General features: G+C 58.0%; 2 protein-coding genes and 2 non-coding genes across 5 annotated transcripts; 1 reads left to right on the forward strand and 3 right to left on the reverse strand.

Annotated features, from left to right (window-relative positions):
* The first annotated feature begins 1,822 nt into the window (after positions 1–1,822).
* Positions 1,823–6,217, forward strand: EIF3G (eukaryotic translation initiation factor 3 subunit G). The gene is made up of 11 exons (XM_007104308.3): positions 1,823–1,905; positions 2,045–2,091; positions 2,590–2,673; positions 2,785–2,873; positions 3,024–3,083; positions 4,076–4,180; positions 4,277–4,466; positions 5,198–5,305; positions 5,418–5,554; positions 5,641–5,747; positions 6,102–6,217. Exons 1-11 carry the CDS (start codon positions 1,886–1,888, stop codon positions 6,115–6,117), a joined length of 963 nt encoding a protein of 320 aa, XP_007104370.1. The 5' UTR covers positions 1,823–1,885; the 3' UTR covers positions 6,118–6,217.
* Positions 6,218–6,488: 271 nt separating this feature from the next.
* P2RY11 (purinergic receptor P2Y11) lies at positions 6,489–13,514 on the reverse strand. Of its 2 annotated transcripts, XM_007104313.3 has the most exons (14): positions 13,448–13,514; positions 13,189–13,359; positions 12,601–12,702; positions 12,358–12,408; positions 12,080–12,250; positions 11,310–11,386; positions 11,011–11,118; positions 10,779–10,902; positions 10,607–10,685; positions 10,358–10,487; positions 10,118–10,284; positions 9,966–10,027; positions 8,607–8,628; positions 6,489–7,627 (listed from the first exon to the last, which is right to left on the reverse strand). In XM_007104313.3, the coding sequence occupies exons 1-14, from the start codon at positions 13,463–13,465 to the stop codon at positions 6,519–6,521; spliced, it is 2,391 nt and encodes a 796-aa protein (XP_007104375.2). In that variant the 5' UTR covers positions 13,466–13,514; the 3' UTR covers positions 6,489–6,518. The 2 variants fall into 2 exon arrangements, with proteins under 2 accessions (XP_007104375.2, XP_007104399.2); XM_007104337.3 differs by lacking the exons at positions 8,607–8,628; positions 9,966–10,027; positions 10,118–10,284; ... (8 more) ...; positions 13,189–13,359; positions 13,448–13,514 and adding an exon at positions 9,253–9,280.
* LOC112067676 (small nucleolar RNA U105B) lies at positions 11,198–11,277 on the reverse strand. The gene has a single exon (XR_002893411.1). It is a non-coding gene; the product is annotated as a small nucleolar RNA U105B (small nucleolar RNA).
* On the reverse strand, positions 12,471–12,556 carry LOC112067673 (small nucleolar RNA SNORD105). The gene has a single exon (XR_002893408.1). It is a non-coding gene; the product is annotated as a small nucleolar RNA SNORD105 (small nucleolar RNA).
* Positions 13,515–17,547: the final 4,033 nt, after the last annotated feature.

Below are 17,547 nucleotides of genomic sequence, written 5' to 3' on the forward strand. Positions count from 1 at the left end.
CGCGTCCCCTGCATCGGCAGGCGGACTCTCAACCACTGCGCCACCAGGGAAGCCCCAGATATATTTTTTAACATGACCACAAAGGGATCTACTTCCTTAAAGACTGCATAGCATTTAATAGATTACAGCATAGCATGTCTTAATCTATTTAACCAGTCCCATGAACGGACAGATAGGCAGTGCTAGTTTTTGTTATCATAAACAATACTGCCCAGATAGCTTATTCTCACATCTTTGCATACATTTACAAGTTTTTCTCACTGGTTGGATTATTAGCTAGTTCAAAGGAAAATACATATGTGCATTTAATTTTTAGCAGATGTTGTCAATATTCCATCCAAAGAGTTTGCATAATTTCATGTAATAACAAAGTGTGGGAGTGTCTTTTTCTCTACATCTTTGCTACCATTGGGTAAGATAAATTTTTTACAGTTTTGCCCATCTGCTACATTGTTTGGATTTTGCATTCCTTGGAGTAAACTTGAGTGAGTTTGCACAAATGTTTATAGGCTCTCTGTACAAACTTTATAATAGTTTCTTCTCTGTGGACACTCTCTTTCTGTCTGTCTTTTTTTTTTTTGGTGGCGCTGCATGGCTTGCGGGATCTTAGTTCTCCAACTAGGGATCGAACCTGTGACCTCTTCAATGGAAGCTTGAAGTCCTAACCACTGCATGCCAGGGAATTCCCAACCATCCTCTTTATTTACTTACTTTCCCAGCCTCCTTCCTGGACTCCTGCTAATTTATTCTTTTCCACTCTATCCTCTGCAGGCTTCCAGAATAACCTTTCTCACAAGAAAATCTGGTCACATTGGGTCACCACTCAAACCATGTCAGTGACCTCACCTACACCCCGCAGCCTGCAGGATAAAGAGCCTATGTTCTTTAGTCTAGCTTAAAAAGTCCTTTATAATATGGTTCCTACCCCATCCCAAATGCCCATTAATTGAGCACTAAGTTCAGACACCCGGTGGGTGCTGGGGACCCAGAGATGAATGAAGCAGGCAAATGTCTGCTTTCTGCAGCAGTCTACAGCAGTTTTTCCTATTTTTTTCACGATTGCCTCTCTATAGGAGAAAAATGGAATTATCTTTAATTTAAATCAGTTTTAATCTAATTCCATTTAATTTCTCCCTAACAACAGAAATTAAATGTTTAGGAATAAGATTTTGTCAGGGACGGTTGGCTTTGGAGGGCCACAAGCCATTGTCATGTCTAAGGTTTTTTTGTTTTGTTTTGTTTTTGCCACCCAAGAATTAGTTTTGGCCGCCTTGGGAGCCATATCACTCCCATTGAGAATGCATGCTCTAGAGGGAGAGCTGGACAGTAAACAAGGAAGTGGAAAAGATCATTTCAGGGAGCCAAGAATGTTACTGTGAATTCCTTGGTGGTCCAGTGGTTAGGACTCCGCGCTTCCACTTCAGGGGACCCGGGTTTGATCCCTGGTTGGGAAACTAAGATCCTGTAAGCTCCGCGGCGCGGCTAAAAAAAAAAAAAGTTACCAAAGGAGGAAGAATGGTTGAGGGGGCCACTTGACATCTTGATCATTTGAATCAGGAAAGCTCTTTCCAGACAAGGAAGACCAGCCTTGGTTTCTTCAGCTGCAAAATGGAAATAATAATTTCTCCCCACAGTTCCTGCAAACAGTGAAAGCTCAATAACTGAGCTTTGTTTAAAAAACGTAGATGAGATGCGCTTCTATTTAGCTACCTAGCAGGGTACCAGCGCCCAGCCTCTCACACAGCCGGCGCCTCTACCTCCGTCCGTAGGGAGGCGCTGTGGGGCACTGCGGTCGGGCGGCTCTAGGCAGCGGAATCGGAAGTCTCGTGCTCCTCTCACTTCCGGTCTTTGGCCCAGGCTTGGGCTGCGTGGAGAAGGCGTTTCAATGCCGACCGGAGACTTTGAGTGAGTCTGGGGTCATGGAGGGAGGCTTGGGAGGCGGACTGGGCGTTCTAGGGGGTATTATGAAGCCTGGGCGCGCCGAGGCCGCGGGAGCCGGGCCTCGCCTCACCCAGCCCTCCTCCTGGCAAACTTCTCCTCGCAGTTCGAAGCCCAGTTGGGCCGACCAGGTGGAAGAGGAGGGAGAGGACGGTGAGTCTGCCCTGTCGCCCCGGATCACCACAGCCATCCCTCCAGGCCGTCACTGCTGCCTGTTCCAATCCCCCACCCTGGCACCGCCGTCTGACCCTGCATCTCACGGCCAGCCCCTGCCCCGCGCCATCTTTATCCGGGCCCGCCTATCTTCAATTCCAGATGTTCACCAGCCAGTTCCTCTCCCTCCCATGCCACCGCCCAAATCCTTGGTACCAGCACAGCTGCTCCCCTTCTCCGGGGAGGAAGTTGTAACAGCCTCCCTCCTGCCTTTGTACTAGCGCCCGGGTGCCAGGGATCCCCTATGCTTGCCATTGCTGGAAGTTACTACAGCTAGCATCGTGTCCCCGGACGGCTATCCCAGGACACTTCCTGGCCAGTCGTCTGCCCTTGGTCCCTCCTTTCTCAACTCTTGGTGCGGACATCATCCCAAAGTTCCCTCCATTTCGGTGTGGGAGCCCCTGCCCCTCCATCTGTTCCCTGCACTCCCTTTCACAGACAAATGTGTCACCAGCGAGCTCCTCAAGGGGATCCCTCTGGCCACCGGGGATACCAGCCCAGAGCCTGAACTATTGCCGGGAGGTGAGTGACAGACTCCTCTCCATCCCTGGGCTGCCTCTTCTCCCCAGCTGCCTTCCTGCCTAGTCCCCATTCCCCAGGGCTCAGTTCCTCTTGTGTCTTTCCCTCTCCCAGCTCCACTGCCGCCTCCCAGGGAGGTCATCAATGGAAACATCAAGACACTGACTGAGTACAAGATAGATGAGGATGGCAAGAAGTTCAAGGTGAGGCTGGGGAAGAGGTGGGTGCCCTTTGCTTGGGGGCACTTGGACAAGGAGAGAATGATGTGTGTTGGGTGCATTGATAAGGAAGATTCCCTGGCCCCAGGAACCTTGAGAAGCAGGAAGCCCAAACGTCTCCCCTTCTGTCTACAGATTGTTCGCACCTTCAGAATTGAGACCCGGAAGGCCTCAAAGGCTGTGGCAAGGAGGAAGGTAAGGACTTCCCTGGCGGTCCGGTGGTTAGGGATCTGCGCCTCCACTGCAGGAGGCATGGGTTCGATTCCCAGTCGGGGAACTAAGATCCTGCATGCCGTGCGTAGTGTGGCCAAAAAAAGAAAAGAATTTAAAAAAAAAAAAAAAAAAAAGGGAGGAAGGTAAGACCCTTCTCCCCGTCTTGGGGGCGCCTCCAGGGCTGACTCAGAGAAAAATAGGAATCCTTTTCCCCGGTACCTTTATTTTTAGAAGTGGGGTTTAACTGTTTGTACTTGTTTTACTGCAGCAGAACTGAGGCCTGTTTGCAGTCTATGGGGGCCCTGAAAAGTCCAGCAGGTGCAGCAGTGGGTGGGGTTGATTTTTACTCCTCTTAGGTTGTCTACCAGGAGGAACAGAGCCAAGCCTTCTCCTCAGGTGGCTGTCACGGCTGAAGAAGTGATAGCAATAAATACATTTGGCACAATTATCTGCGTACTTTCTCTGTGTTAGACCCAGGTGCTTTGCAGGAAGTATTTTCTCATTCAGTCCCCGTAGCGTTCTGGGGAGGTGTGGGGAGCATTGTGGTCCCTTTTTTATAGGGGAGGAAGTTGAGGTTCAGGTTGTTTAATTAGCTCAAGGCCCCTGGAAGTCTGGGTGACCCTGCACACCCCTGAGCATCACTCCATGGTGGGAGCTGGTCCGCCACCCGCATGGCCCCCACCAGGAGCTGTTGGCTGTGGAGCCGTTGCCCCGCTGAGCCTCAGTTCTCTCATCTGGAGCATGGGGCTGAGAGCTGCCCTTGCCTCCTGGAGCTGGCATGAAGCTAGGGCCCGGCAGGCACTCAGGGAACAGGAACTGTCATCACCACTGCCTTGAGGAGAATTTGGGGAGGGTGGTGAGTGGGGTTCAAGGCCAAGACACCCTGGAGGTGGCGCTTGTAAGTCTAGGGTGCCAGCGGAGGGGGTCCCATTTGTCCTTGCCCTGACCTGTCCCCTATCCCGCCCTGAGCTCAGAACTGGAAGAAGTTTGGGAACTCAGAGTTTGACCCACCAGGGCCCAATGTGGCCACCACCACCGTCAGCGATGATGTATCCATGACATTCATCACCAGCAAAGAGGTAAGTGGGCCAAGAGGCTGGGGGCCAGTGGCCAGGGTGGTGGTGGTGTTGGGGCTGTGCCAGCCCAGTCTGAGTTGCTCCGACCTGCCCCGCCAGGATCTGAACTGCCAGGAAGAGGAGGACCCGATGAACAAGCTCAAGGGCCAGAAGATCGTGTCCTGCCGAATCTGCAAGGGTGACCACTGGACCACCCGCTGCCCCTACAAGGACACGCTGGGGCCCATGCAGAAGGAGCTGGCCGAGCAGCTGGGCCTGTCCACTGGCGAGAAGGAGAAGCTGCCCGGAGGTGCCAGGGCCCGGGGATGCGGCTGGCAGGCTGTGGGGTGGAGGACGGGGATTGTGTGCGCCTCTGGGAGAGTCGTGGGTCGTCACCTGGCATCTGAACAGGACCGCCACTGCTGGCGGCTGTCGTCTCCCACACAACAGTGTCTGCACTGCAAGGCTGTGACCACAGGCCACGTTTGTTTGTGTGAGAGAGACTGGCAGGTGGGTGCTCTGACTGCTGGTGATGTCACCTGTCTCTCCTCACTGGGGGCTGTGAGAGCCGCTCGTGGGCACGGCCGCGTGTGTGACTACATACACCGTGAGTGGTGGGGAGACGGTTGTTCCCCGGATGTGTCTGTGAGTTTCCTGACTCGAGTGCGCTGTGTTTGCACGCCCACACCGAGGAGCAGACTCACCCAGGTGAGCAGCCACTTGTCACCTGCCCGGGGGCAGGTACCTGGGGGCTGTCCTTAACCCTGTGTACCTGTCTTCCCATGTGTTGTGAGGCTGGACGTTGCCGTCAACCCCTGTGGGTTCTCTTGCTCTTCCTGTGCCACCGGCAGGGTGTTGAGGTGGTGTCAGCTTCCTGCACGTGACCTTTAAGTTGTTGTGACCACAAGGCCTTGAAGGAATCAACCGATCACCTGTGGTTTGACAGATGGTGCTTGGGCAGGGCCGTGGCTGGAGCCGCCAGCATCCTGGGGCAGGTCTGTGCCTGGGGAGGCCTGACTGGGCCTTGCTTTTGGTCTCCAGAGCTGGAGCCTGTGCAGGCCACTCAGAACAAGACGGGGAAGTATGTGCCTCCGAGCCTGCGGGATGGAGCCAGCCGCCGCGGGGAATCCATGCAGCCCAACCGCAGAGGTGAGGTGGCGAGGGCACCCTGGCACCGGGCCGGCGGGCGGGCACCTCCCTGCACCCTGTGATTATCCCGCGGGCGGGGCCGGCCCCTTACAGATGCCTCTCGCCTGCCCAGCCGACGACAACGCCACCATCCGCGTCACCAACCTGTCCGAGGACACTCGTGAGACCGACCTGCAGGAGCTCTTCCGGCCCTTCGGCTCCATCTCCCGCATCTACCTGGCAAAGGACAAGACCACCGGCCAGTCCAAGGTGGGCTGGCGGCCGGGGGGCGGGGAGGGGTCCTCCATCGGTCCCAGCTGTGCCTTGAGCGTCCCTGACCCCACCCCCTCCCCCAGGGCTTTGCCTTCATCAGCTTCCACCGCCGCGAGGACGCCGCTCGCGCCATTGCCGGGGTGTCCGGCTTCGGCTACGACCACCTCATCCTCAACGTCGAGTGGGCCAAGTGAGACCCCTGCCTTCCCCTGCCCCCCACGGCGTCGCGGCCCACAGACGCTCGGGCTGACTGCAGGCCCCAGGCCAGGTTAACAGCCACAAAGGCTGTCCTGGGGCGCAGGTCATTTACTATCCTCCTCCTCTCACGGAGGGGCGCACAGCCCATGCGCGGCGGGGCCAGCTGCTTCCCACCGGTCCGGCTCGTCGTGTGCTCTGCGCCGCCACCCGGTCTCGTCCTGCCCCGTCCCCCTCATCCCCGTTGAGTTCCCTGTGGTGTGGGTGTAGGGGCTGCTCTTGGGATTTCCTTAGGGGTCTGAAGCCCCTATACTTCCCATCCTCAGCCACCTCGTGTTTCCCTCTCTAGGCCGTCAACCAACTAAGCCGGCTGCTGCTGCTGGGCCCCCAGCCCCGGGATCCTTCAGCGACCGAGGGCAGCCTCCGGAAGCAGGGGGCTCCGAGGGCAATAAAAGGTCTCCATCACCCTGTGCTGTTCCATTTATTCGCAGATGGCACTCACACTGTGGTGGGCGGGGCCAGGCCCCCTCCCCCCTTCCCCCGTTGTGGGTTTGCTCCCTGGCCCTGCCCGGGGTTACTGCTGCGGGTGGCAATTCCTGCTGCTCTGGCTTGGGCGCTCCCTGGTCCCTATACAGGCCTTTCTTTGGGGAGGAAGTTTTGGCTCAGGGCCTCTCGGGGGATCAGAGCCAGGGGCCTGCTGTGCTCTCAGCCTCCATTCTGCTGCTGGGTCCCGGTGTCTCGTGATGAGGAGGGGGCTGAAGATGGGCTAGGTCATGGGCTCAACTCGGGACTGGGGCCCCGAGGTTTTGGGGGTGGCTGTGACATTGAGGGGCACGGCTTGGCCGGAGCACTCCGTGTTCTCTGGGGCCCGCCCCTGCCTGCAGCCAGGGCAGCATCGGCGGCAGCAGTCCAGGCTGGGCACCACAGCCATGTAGAGCAGCGGGTGTATGCAGATGGCCAGGGGAACTAGGCCCCGTGTTACCTGGTGGGCCACGTACGTCCTCCAGCCCAACGCCGCCTTAGCCTGGGCCACGCTTGCAAAGCCTGGGCAGAGGGCTCTCCAGCGCCGCCGGGCATGCACGTTGAGCACCCCCGTGACGTAGTAGGGCACATAGGAACTAGCGTAGAGGGCAATGCCACTGGCCACCAGCGCCATCACGCGCAGCTTGTTGGCCGCCGTCATGCCGTGGCTCTGCTGCACGGCCTGCCCGAGGGCGCTGTAGGCCACCAGGCTGAGCAGCAGTGGCAGGCCGCAGCCCAGTGCCACAAGCGCCAGGCTGTAGACCCTGTAGGCCTCAAGCTGGTTGTCATCCGCTGTCCCCAGGCACTTGATGCAGGCATCAGGCCTGTCCACGGTGCACTTGCCTTCCTCCTGTGGCCCACTCAGGTGGGAGAAGCTGAGCATGGGTGCGGCCAGCAGGGCCGCCAGTGCCCAGCCGGCAGCACTGATAGCCCAGGCGTGCTTGGGCCGCAGTTGGCTGTGGGTGAAGAAGGGGTGGGCGATGCCCAGGTAGCGGTTGAGGCTGATGCAGGTGATGAAGATGACGCTGCCCAGCAGGTTGCAGGTGAAGAGGAAGCGCTCCAGGCGGCAGGCAGCCTCCCCGTAGCTCCAGTGTTTGGGTGGGTAGTAGTAGGCGGCCAGCGGGGGCAGCGTCAGGGCGTAGAGCAGGTCGCTGACTGCCAGCTGGGCTGAGAAGATCACGGCTGGGTGCCAAGGGCGATGCTCCTGGGTGCAGAAGCGGTACAGGGCCAGGCTGTTGCCAGCCAAGGCCACCAGAAACACAGCCACCAGCATGGGCCACAGAAAGTCTTCCTGGAAGCCGCTGAGGATGTGGTCAGCAGCCGCCGAGAAGTTGGCTGGGCAGTGTGTGGGACCTGGGGCAGAGAGCATTGCTGCATCAGCCCTGTCCCTGACCGTGGCTCCCGCCGCCTTCAGAGTCGGGAACACTGTGGCACCCACACCGACTGTGTGCCAGGACCCCTTTGCGGGGCATACTTCCACTGAGTACTTTTCCACACCCAGGAGCGGGGGCCAACCACAGCTCCTTCATACAGAGGGAATCTATCTGTACGAAGAGGCCCAGAGACCCAGAGAGGTTAGAAGCACAGAGTCCTTCATTCAGGCTCTCTCTGTGTCCCGCACCATCAAGAGCCAGCTGGAGCAAGAACCAGGGACGCGGGCTTCCCTGGTGGCGCAGTGGTTAAGAAAACACCTGCCAACGCAGGGGACACGAGTTCGAGCCCTGGTCCAGGGAGATCCCACATGCCGCGGAGCAACTAAGCCTGTGCACCACAACTACTGAGCGCACGCTCAGTAGTCCGAAAGCCACAGCTACTGAAGCCTGGGCACTTAGAGCCCGCACTCTGCAACAAGAGAAGCCACCGCAATGAGAAGCCCACGCACCGCAACGAAGAGTGGCCCCCACTTCCCACAACTAGAGAAACCCCCCGCGCACAGCAACGAAGACCCAACGCAGCCAAATAAAGAAAAAGAACCAGGGACGCGTGTAACCTGGCAGTGACCACCCAGAGCCATCGGGGCCTGGGGTGGAGGAGAGGGAGCCCAGGGGAGTGTCCCACCCCACTACACAACTCCAAGTCCCATCTGTCAGTCTGTCACCGCCTTAGTGTCACCCAAGTCCAGCCCCCACGATCTATCTGTTGGCTCCACTTGGGTCTCCCTGCTCTGGCCCTCACCCATCTGTTCTCTCACAGCCTCCAAAGGGCACCTGAGACAGGTCACATCCCTATCCTCCCAGCCCTCCCCGGCTTCCGGCTTCCTCCTCACATGGAGGAAAAGCCAGCACTCACCTTTTCGCAAAGGGCCCTGCAGGAGCTATCCCTCTCACCCCACTGGCTCTTCTCATTTCCCACTCCTAGCTCCCTGTGACCATAGTGTCCTGGCTGTTCCTTAAGGCACAGCCTGCCTCAGGGCCTTTGCACTGAGTCACGGGCAACAGGCGTCCTTAAGGCTGTCCTACTCACCTCCTCCTGGTCTGGTCCTGAGAGAGGACCTGAGACCACCCTAACGTGACTGCACCCTTGGTCCCCTACCCTGCTTATTTTTTTGCCACAGCTTGTATCTCCATCTGATCACTGTAAGAAAAATACCCAGAATGTTCCCTCCTGAGGGTGGGGCAGTGCCCTGCTACTGGCTTCCCAGTGCCCAGAACAGCACCTGGGACTGAGCAGTGTGGGGGAAAGCTGAGCTCTGCAGTTGATCCTTCACACACCCCACCTTTCCAACCTGAGAATTGGCCTGTCTCCAGTTAGTCCAGCAGGCTGGCCAGCTCTGAGGTGCATGTACCCCTTCCCTGACCCTGCCAGCTACCCCACTCTCACTTCTGCCTTCCTATCCCATCCCTCCGCCCTGGGAGGAAGTCGGTCCAGACGTGATTCTTAACCCTTCTCCCCTCTGCCTTCCAGGAGCCGGCCGCCTCCACCCCCATGGCACTGGATGTGTGCCTGGCTCAACCGACCCAGCAGTGCCGGCTCCTCACCTGAGGCGGTGGTGGCCGTGGCCCGCATGGCCTGCCTCTACGTCTGCAGCCCGTGTGCTGTGCTGCACACGGTCCTTTGCTGAGCTACCAGCAGCGCTGCTGGCCCCTCCCCTTCCCAGCAGCACCTCCTTCAGCCTGCAGAGTGGGTCTGGGGACACGCCTCACTCCCCCCCCCCCCCCCCCGTTTCCTTCCTCATGACACCCGATCCTCCAGAGCTGGCCCATCTGCTCGCGGGGGCCCTTGGTAGGCTGCGGGAGGGGCCCAGGACCCCAAGGCGCCAAAGCAGGGTCAAATCCGCCCGTCACCCTTGCCTGTGAAACAAGGCCCTGCACTTCCACTGCCCAGGGTCGGTGAAATGGGCCCGGGTTTTGGGCAGAAACCAGGCCCCCCATTTCAAGCGCAGACTAAGACTCATGAGAAATCAGTTTATTAGAGAGGGAGGTTAGGAAAACAGTTCTCCTTTATGAAAGGAAACCGAGGGCTGCACGTGGAGGCCCAGGAGGTGGGGAGCCCAGGGCAGCATTTCTCAGGCCCCAATCTGGGGCATTCCACCTGCCACCCGGGCTTGGCCTCAAGCTACTCTCTTCGGTCGGCCTCGCCTGTGGTCCCGGGCAGCCCCTCTGGGTCCCACCTTGGCCTGGGCCTCCGGGTGTCTGCCCTTGGCCTTTGGAGGCCTCCGGTCACTGACTCGGTCTGGCTTCCGTTCCTTTACCCGTCGCTTCTTGCCTGGGGGCCCGGCAGGCCGCCTGCACTTGGCTGCCTTTGGGAACATGTCTGTGGGAAGAGACTGTGTCAGGACCACCAGGGCACAGGGAAAGACAAGGCCATGGTGCCCAGCTACACTGACCCCTGCCTGCCACACACCCTCATCAGGCTCCTCGCCCACAGCCTGGCGGAAATACTCGGCCTCATCCTCCTCTTCCTCTTGCTGGCTGACCCCCTCTGCCTCTGGAGGGGCCCCGGGATCCTCTGCATCGCTGTCCCCATCAGCCTCTGCCTGTGCCCGCTTCATGCCCGCCAGGCTCTTCTTCCTAGAGGAGGAACATTGGTCAACGTGGCAGCCTGTGCCCAGGACCCCGACTCATCCGCCTGGTGACCACACACTTGTGGGCCTCTCGCTGCTCTCGCTTGCGTTGAACGTTCTGGGCCTGCTGGTCCTGCCTCTGGGCCTTGAGCTGCAGCTTCTCCTCCTTGGCTGCCAGGATGGCCTGCAGTTCCTCCTCTGTTTTGTGCACTAAATGGGAAGAGACAGCCACTGAGGCCTTCACCAAGATCCAGGTGAGCCCCCCAGCACCTTGAGACCCACCTTCGATCAGGCCTCAGACCCTGCTGCCCCTCCAGCCCCATCCTTACCAAAACTGTGGAACAGCACGTTCCCTTCTCCTACACCCTCCTGGATCTTGATGAGCTGCAGTGTCATCCGAGGCCCGATCTGGAGGAATGGGGGAGGGGGTTGGGGGAGGGGGTGTCAGTCCCTCCTCGAGGCTGGCGGAAGCCACAGGGCCTGCCCCGGGCTGGGCCTCACCTCGGTGAGCCGAACGGCGCTCTGTTGGGCCCGCATGTTGCCGCGCCCTGCCACGGCCTGGGGCAGCTCCGTGATATTGTGCTCACCGTCTGGCTCCGCTTCACTCTCGGACAGCCCTGCGCCCCTGTGCGGGGCACACACGGGGCTCAGCAGGGGATCCCAGGCTCCTGTGACGGCTCTGGGGCCCGCTGGCGTGCGGTGGCCCCTCGCCCCCACCCTGAGCCCTCCTCACGTGGCCAACAGCTCACTGACGTCCTGCAAGCGACTCATGTTGGGGAACTTCTCCTGAAGAAGTTTCTTCATCCCACGACTTGCACCCACAGGGACAACTCTGATGCTACTGCAGGGGTCAGAGTGAGGGAGAACGGGGGTCAGGAGCCATGGGGTCGCCGGTGAGCTCCACCCCCCACCAACCCTTTCCCTGGTCCATCAGAGCGTGTACTTTGGGACTAAGCAATCACAGAGGCTCAGTAGCAGTGCCGTCATCAGCCGCAGAGCGGGGCCACACCCGCCAGCCCACCCCGGACTCACTAATGGCGGAAATCCAGCTCCTGGGACTCAGGGTTGTAGTTGATGAGAAGACAGCGCTTGATGGTGTTCAGGTTCACCTGGAAGGGAGAGAAGAGAAGGCATGGCACCACGTGAGCTGCACCCAGGCCCCACTGTATGCTGGAGCCCATGCCAGGCCTCGGCTATGACTGCACTCCTGAAACCTCACAGTAAAAGGGCACAGAGTGCTGACAGCACTGCAGGGACGGATGGGGCTGCAATTGGTGTCCATGGGCTACCTGGACGTTGGCTAGAAATCCTGGTTCCGAGGCCCACTGAGGCCGTCGACACCGGACTTCCTGGTGACTGGCATCTAACAAGGCTAACTTGAGATCCACTGGTGCCAGGGATTAGAAGCAGGGGCTCTGCAGCCAGACAGATTTTAAAAATCTGGTCCTGCCTTCTTGTCCCTCGTATCTGATCTGAGACTAGTGACTTCACCTCTGTCAGCCTCAGTTTCCCCCTCTGTAAGATGGAGCCACGATACACGCTACTCTACTTAGACCAGCACTCAACACGCATTTAGGAAATAAAGCACTATGGGCATCGTTTTCCACCTGCCAGATGGGATGGCAGATCATGGGGGAAGCCTCTTGCCCAGTGTCCTAGAACGTTCTGAGTGGGATTCGACCTCAGAACCCGGAGCTCTCAGCCTCAATGCTAGGAGGGGAGGACTGAGCAGTCAACCCCAGGGCCTTGCGTGGTAACTGTGGCCTGCCCCACCGCCTGCCACCACGGCTGGCCCAGCCCACCTTGTGCACGTTGATGGAGGGGAACAGGTTCTGGAACATGGTGGCCATGAGCTTCACATGCATGCCGTGGGGGCCAAAGCTGTTGAGCACCAGGAGAGGAGGGTGGGCAAACTGCTGCTCGTGCATCCGGTGACGTCGCAGCGAAGAAACCACATCACGCACCAAGGTGTACTGCAGGACAGGGTGACGAGTGGGTGACCGCCAAGCACACGTGGCTGGGGCAATCCCCAAACCCAGCTCCCACCCCTCGGAGGCCTCATACCACCTCTAGTCCTTACCTTGTGGATCTGGAAGGTTAAGGTAGGGCCTCCCGGGAGGCGCATCAGCTTCTACAGAAAAAAAGGATCAGTGAGGGTCGAGGTGTCCAACTAGGGAGCAGGGGGAATGGGCACCTCTGCCCATCTCTTCAGAGCGTTTACTTTGAAGCCAGAATCACGGCAGCTCAGAGGCACAAGGGGTCATCATGAGAGCTGGGGGAGGAGGAGGGGGTGGGGGAGTGACCGGTGAGAGCGTCCACTCACAAAGTAGACACTGGTCTCCGTTTTGCTCAAGATCAGGAAGTGTGTGACCCCAAGGGGCCCAGCCACTGCCACACAATCTTTCAGAGAGTTTTTCTTTCGAATCTGGAAACGGCAAAAAGAAAAAGGGATGATCACTGATATCCCCTTATTGAACAAAGCCTATACGCCTAAGCTGTTATGCCCTTTCTTGCATTTAACCCTCGGAAGAAGGGGGGAGGAGAGAGTGGAATGCTCTTGGCCTCTAGAGCCAGTCAGACTTGAATCTTGAGCACTGCCTCTGTCCCTCGACGACCAACTGAGGCCCAGACTGGTGAAGTAACTTGATGGAGGCCTTTGAGAGAAGCCAGCTTTGCTGATTCCAGAGTCCCCTCTTAACCACCAGCCCTAGGCGCCCAGCCAAGCTGGGTGCGGTTCATCTGCTCGCCCTCGCTGCTGCCACTCAAAACCCTGAGAGGCAGCCACGGTGGTCCCCATAAGGGTTCCTTTCTCCAGCCAGGGAGACTGAGGCCTCGCGCGGTTTCGAGAATGGAGCCACCCCCGCAGACGACGGGGCCCACGGCGGGTGGAGGTGGGCTGGGCGATGCAGACCTGCAGGCGGGTGGCGGTGAGCGGCTCCATGACCCGCCGCAAGTCCAGGCTGAGCTGTCGGACGCTGCGACCCGCGCGGCCCCGAGGGAACACGAAAGAGTGCGGCTGTGCGGCATAGGCCTCGAGGTTGCGGAGGTGCGCCTGGGCGCGCGCCCGCTTCTGGTGCCGGGACTGCGGGGGCGAGAGGCGAGAGGTGAGCACTGCGGCCACCGCCGGGACCCCGCCCGCGCTGCCCGCTTTCCTGGCCGCCGCGCCTCACCCGCCCCGACTGTCCCATGCCACCGTCTCTTCCTCGAGGCCTCTTCTGCTGGCTGCTTCCGGCGCCGCACTGCTCACTTCCGGCGCCGGCGAGGCGACTACGTGAGGCGCCGCTGCGTGATGACGTCACCACACGGGCATGCGCACCAGGTCGCGGGACACCTCCTCGGAGGGGTTGCTATGGAGACACCTGGTGCCTGTTTCTGTGGAAACCGGGGGTGGGCACGGTTCGAAATGAGACATGGGTTCGAATCCCGCCTCGGCCATTTCCACCAGCTGTGCGATTTTGAGGCACACGTTCTCCACTCCAAGGCTCCTAGAGTATCCCAAAGTGAGGATGATCATCATTTCCTCTCTGACCCGCGAATTAAGAGAGATGATGTATGCACAGTACTTGGCACACTGGCGCCAGGCACTTGGGGGCCTGAAAAGGGGATAGCACCTTGGCAGTTGCTCATTTGGGCCCCAGCTCCTGAGGACCAGCTGTCCCCCGCGGGGGCCCTGTCTGCGGACGGGCTGAGGGATGGAAATTCCACATCACCTTCGGGAAATTCAGAGCAAGGCGGGAGCTTCGTGAATAATTCACCCCCTCCCAGTTTCCGCTCAAAGCCCCAGCCTTGGCCTCAGGCCTCTGGCTTCTTCCCCAGAACCTTCGGGTGGGGGGAAGAGATCCCCCAACATCTCTCTCCTTGTTCCATCTGTTTCCTTCCCCCATCTGTCTCCCCTCCCCATTTGCCTCCCCTCCCCCATTTGTCTCCCCACCCTTTGCCTCCCCTCTCCTATCTGTCTCCCTACTCCAATTCTTTCTCCTCTGCCCCCTTCTGTCTCCCCGTCCCCATCCCTGTCTTCTCCCTGTCTCTGTCTCCCTCTACCCAGCTTTGAACTTGCCAAAAATTGTCTCCTTCATCATCTGTAAGTTTCCATCTTTCTCCTCTCTCTCTCTCTCTCTCTGTCCCTATCCCCATTTCTCTCTTCTCATCTCTATCCCCATCTCCCATCTCTCTCCTGATCTCCCAGACATTTCTCCTTCTCTGTCTCTTTGACTCTCTTTCCCTCCTGTCATCCCCTCTCCTTGACTTATGAGGTTTCTTCTCTCTCTGCTGCCAGTGGGGGAAGCTGGAGGGGGCCCAGCGTGGGGGGGGGCTCCAGCCCAGGCCGGGAGCCCAGCCTGGCAGCCTCTCTCAGATCTGGGACGACCATTTCCTCCTTCAGCCCGGGAGGCCACTCGGGTTACGAGTTCAGGACTGTAGGAACTGGGAGGAGACTGCTAGTCCGGGAGGCCTTCTTACAAGTCGGAGACCCTAGCCTGGTGGGGGCTCTACGTGAGTCACTTTGTTCCTCAGAGACATGATTGTGTGGGTTACTTCTGTCTGTTTTCGGCCCTGCAGGACCTGACCTGTGTGAGGATGTGAGAGTGTGTGTGGGAGATAAATGGAAACTTGCGCGGGGCTGTGGGCGGGTATCAGGGGCTCGCCGTGTGCCTGGTTTGTGTCTCTGCGCTTGCCAGTGTGTGACCACGTGTACCTGGGTGTGTACGTGCCTGATGCAGATTTACAGACACGCTCAGCCCACGGGGTATTTTCCTTTAAGTCGTGGTGTGTGACCGCATTTTGTTTTTAGTTTTTGTTGTTGTTTTTTTAATTAATTAATTTATTTTTGGCTGCGTTGGGTCTTCGTTGCTGCGTGTGGTCTTTCTCTAGTTGCGGCGAGCGGGGGCTACTCTTTGTTGCGTTTCGCGGGCTTCTCATGGTGGTGGCTTCTCTTTGTTGTGGAGCACGGGCTCTAGGTGCACAGGCTTTAGTAGTTGTGGCACGCGGGCTCAGTAGCTGTGGCTCGCGGGCTCTAGAGCGCAGGCTCAGTAGTTGTGGCGCACGGGCTTAGTTGCTCCCCGGCCTGTGGGATCTTCCTGGACCAGGGATCGAACCTGTGTCCCCTGCACTGGCAGGCGGATTATTATTATTATTTTAATTAATTAATTAATTTATTTTTGGCTGCGTTGGGTCTTCGTTGCTGCACGCAGGCTTTCTCTAGTTGCAGCGAGTGGGAGCTACTCTTTGTTGTGGTGAGCGGGCTTCTCATTGCGGTGGCTTCTCTTGCTGTGGAGTGTGGGCTCTAGGCGCGCGGGCTTCAGTAGCTGTGGCACGTGGGATCAGTAGCTGTGGCTCGAGGACTCTAGAGCGCAGGCTCACTAGTTGTGGCGCACGGGCTTAGTTGCTCCGAGGCATGTGGGATCTTCCCGGACCAGGGCTCGAACTCATGTCCCCTGCATTGGCAGGCGGATTCTTAACCACTGCGCCACCAGGGAAGTCCTGTGACCACATTTTGAACACACAGTTGCTTCCCAAATCTGTGCTATTTCCAGTTGTGTCTTTTTTTTTTTTTTTTTTGACTGCACCACGCGGCTTGTGGGATCTTAGTCCCCAGACGAGGGATCGAAACTGGGCACCAGCAGTGAAAGTGCTGAGTCCTAACCACTGGACCCCCAGGGAATTCCCTCCAGTTATGTTGTTGTAACTGTCTGTGCCAGGAAAATCCACAGACACACACACATACACATACACACACAGATTCCATCTGTCTATCTTTGCTGCTTTGTGCAGTGGTTTGCATGTCTCATTGGGTATCCGTGTGTGTCTTTGTGTTCTACTGTTATGTGCACACACAGAGGTGTGTGTGTGACTGTTGTGGTATATGTGTGTGAGTTCTGGAGCCATGTTACCTGTGCCGAATCTCATTGCCGATCCTTTCTTTGGCTGTGTGACCACAGGCAAGTTGCTCACCCTCTCTGAGTCTCCGTTCTCTGCTGTAAAATGTGGCTACATACAGAAACCAGCTCTGGTTGCTAGGATTAAATGAGATACAAAATGTAGAGTTTAAAAAAAAATGTGGAGTTTAGAGTCATGCCTGACAGGCAGCAGGTACCGCTGATATTCGCTACTGTTGCTCTCTGTGGTGTGTGTGTGTGTGTCTGTGTGTGTGTGTGTGTGTGTGTGTGTGTGTGTGTCTGTGTGTCTGTGTCTGTCTGTCTATGTCTGAGGCTGGGATCCACCCAGCCTCCCTGGGCCTGCAGCCTCCCACGCTCTGTGCTCTGCTGTGGGGGGAACGTCCAGGGCACTGAACTGTGTTATCAGGCTCTGGTGGCCTGGGCAGGAGGGTCTGGCAATTCTGCCTCAGTTCTCACATAGGGAATGCTAAATATTTACAGTTGGAGCTCCTGGGCTCAGCATCACCGCTCTAGTCCCAGGCTCTGGGTGGTTACCAAGCCTCCTCCCTCCTGCTCTCCCACCAGCCTCTCCCCTTCTCCAGTTCAGAGGCCCTGCTGGACCCTCAGCTCCTCCTCGGACTTCTTGTGTCTGCTGCGGGCCTTGCTGAACTCAGGGTCTTGGTCGTGAGAGGTGAGAGCGCAGGAGGGTGGGAGGGCAGGTGGAGGCTGAATCTGTCTGTTGGGAAACCTGGGCCTTGGCTTGGCTGGGGGACTCCCCAGACCTCCTCTTTACCCCAGGCTGAGATCCTGGAAGGCAGTGGATGTTACACACACTCTAGTTCCAACGGGTTTGGTCCATCCCTGCTGTGGAGGGCCTGATGTCTTCGGGTGGGGGGCAGCAATGAGAGGACCCTGCTCTGCCCTTGGTAGCTAGTGCTTGGGGTGTGAGTACAGTAGTGAATGTGCCTTTCTCCAGCACAGAACCCTCCATGGTTCCCACATGACTCAGAGTAAAACCCCCAATCCTCCTCAAGGTTCACAAGGCCCTGCACACTTTGCCCCCATCACCTCCTTGTCCTCACTTCCTCCTGCTCTCCCCCTCACTCATTCTGTTGCAGCCTTACAGGCTTCCTGCTATTCCTTGGGCATATCAAATAAGGTTCCACCTCAGGGCCTTTGCACTTGCTGTTCCCTCTGCTTGAATGCTCTTCCCTTTCTCTCTCTTCCTTCAGGTCTTCACTCAAGTGTCATCTTCTCAGTAAGGTCTGACTCCTCTATTTAAAATGCCCCCCCAGCCCAGGTCTCCCACCACCTTCCCTGTTTCTCTACTAAGCAATTACCTCTGGCCTACCCACCATCTGTTTTCCCAACCTGCTCCACGAGGGCAGGGGTTTTGT

Source organism: Physeter macrocephalus, chromosome 2 (genome assembly GCF_002837175.3).
Source record: "Physeter macrocephalus isolate SW-GA chromosome 2, ASM283717v5, whole genome shotgun sequence".
NCBI classification, from domain to species: Eukaryota; Metazoa; Chordata; class Mammalia; order Artiodactyla; family Physeteridae; genus Physeter; species Physeter macrocephalus.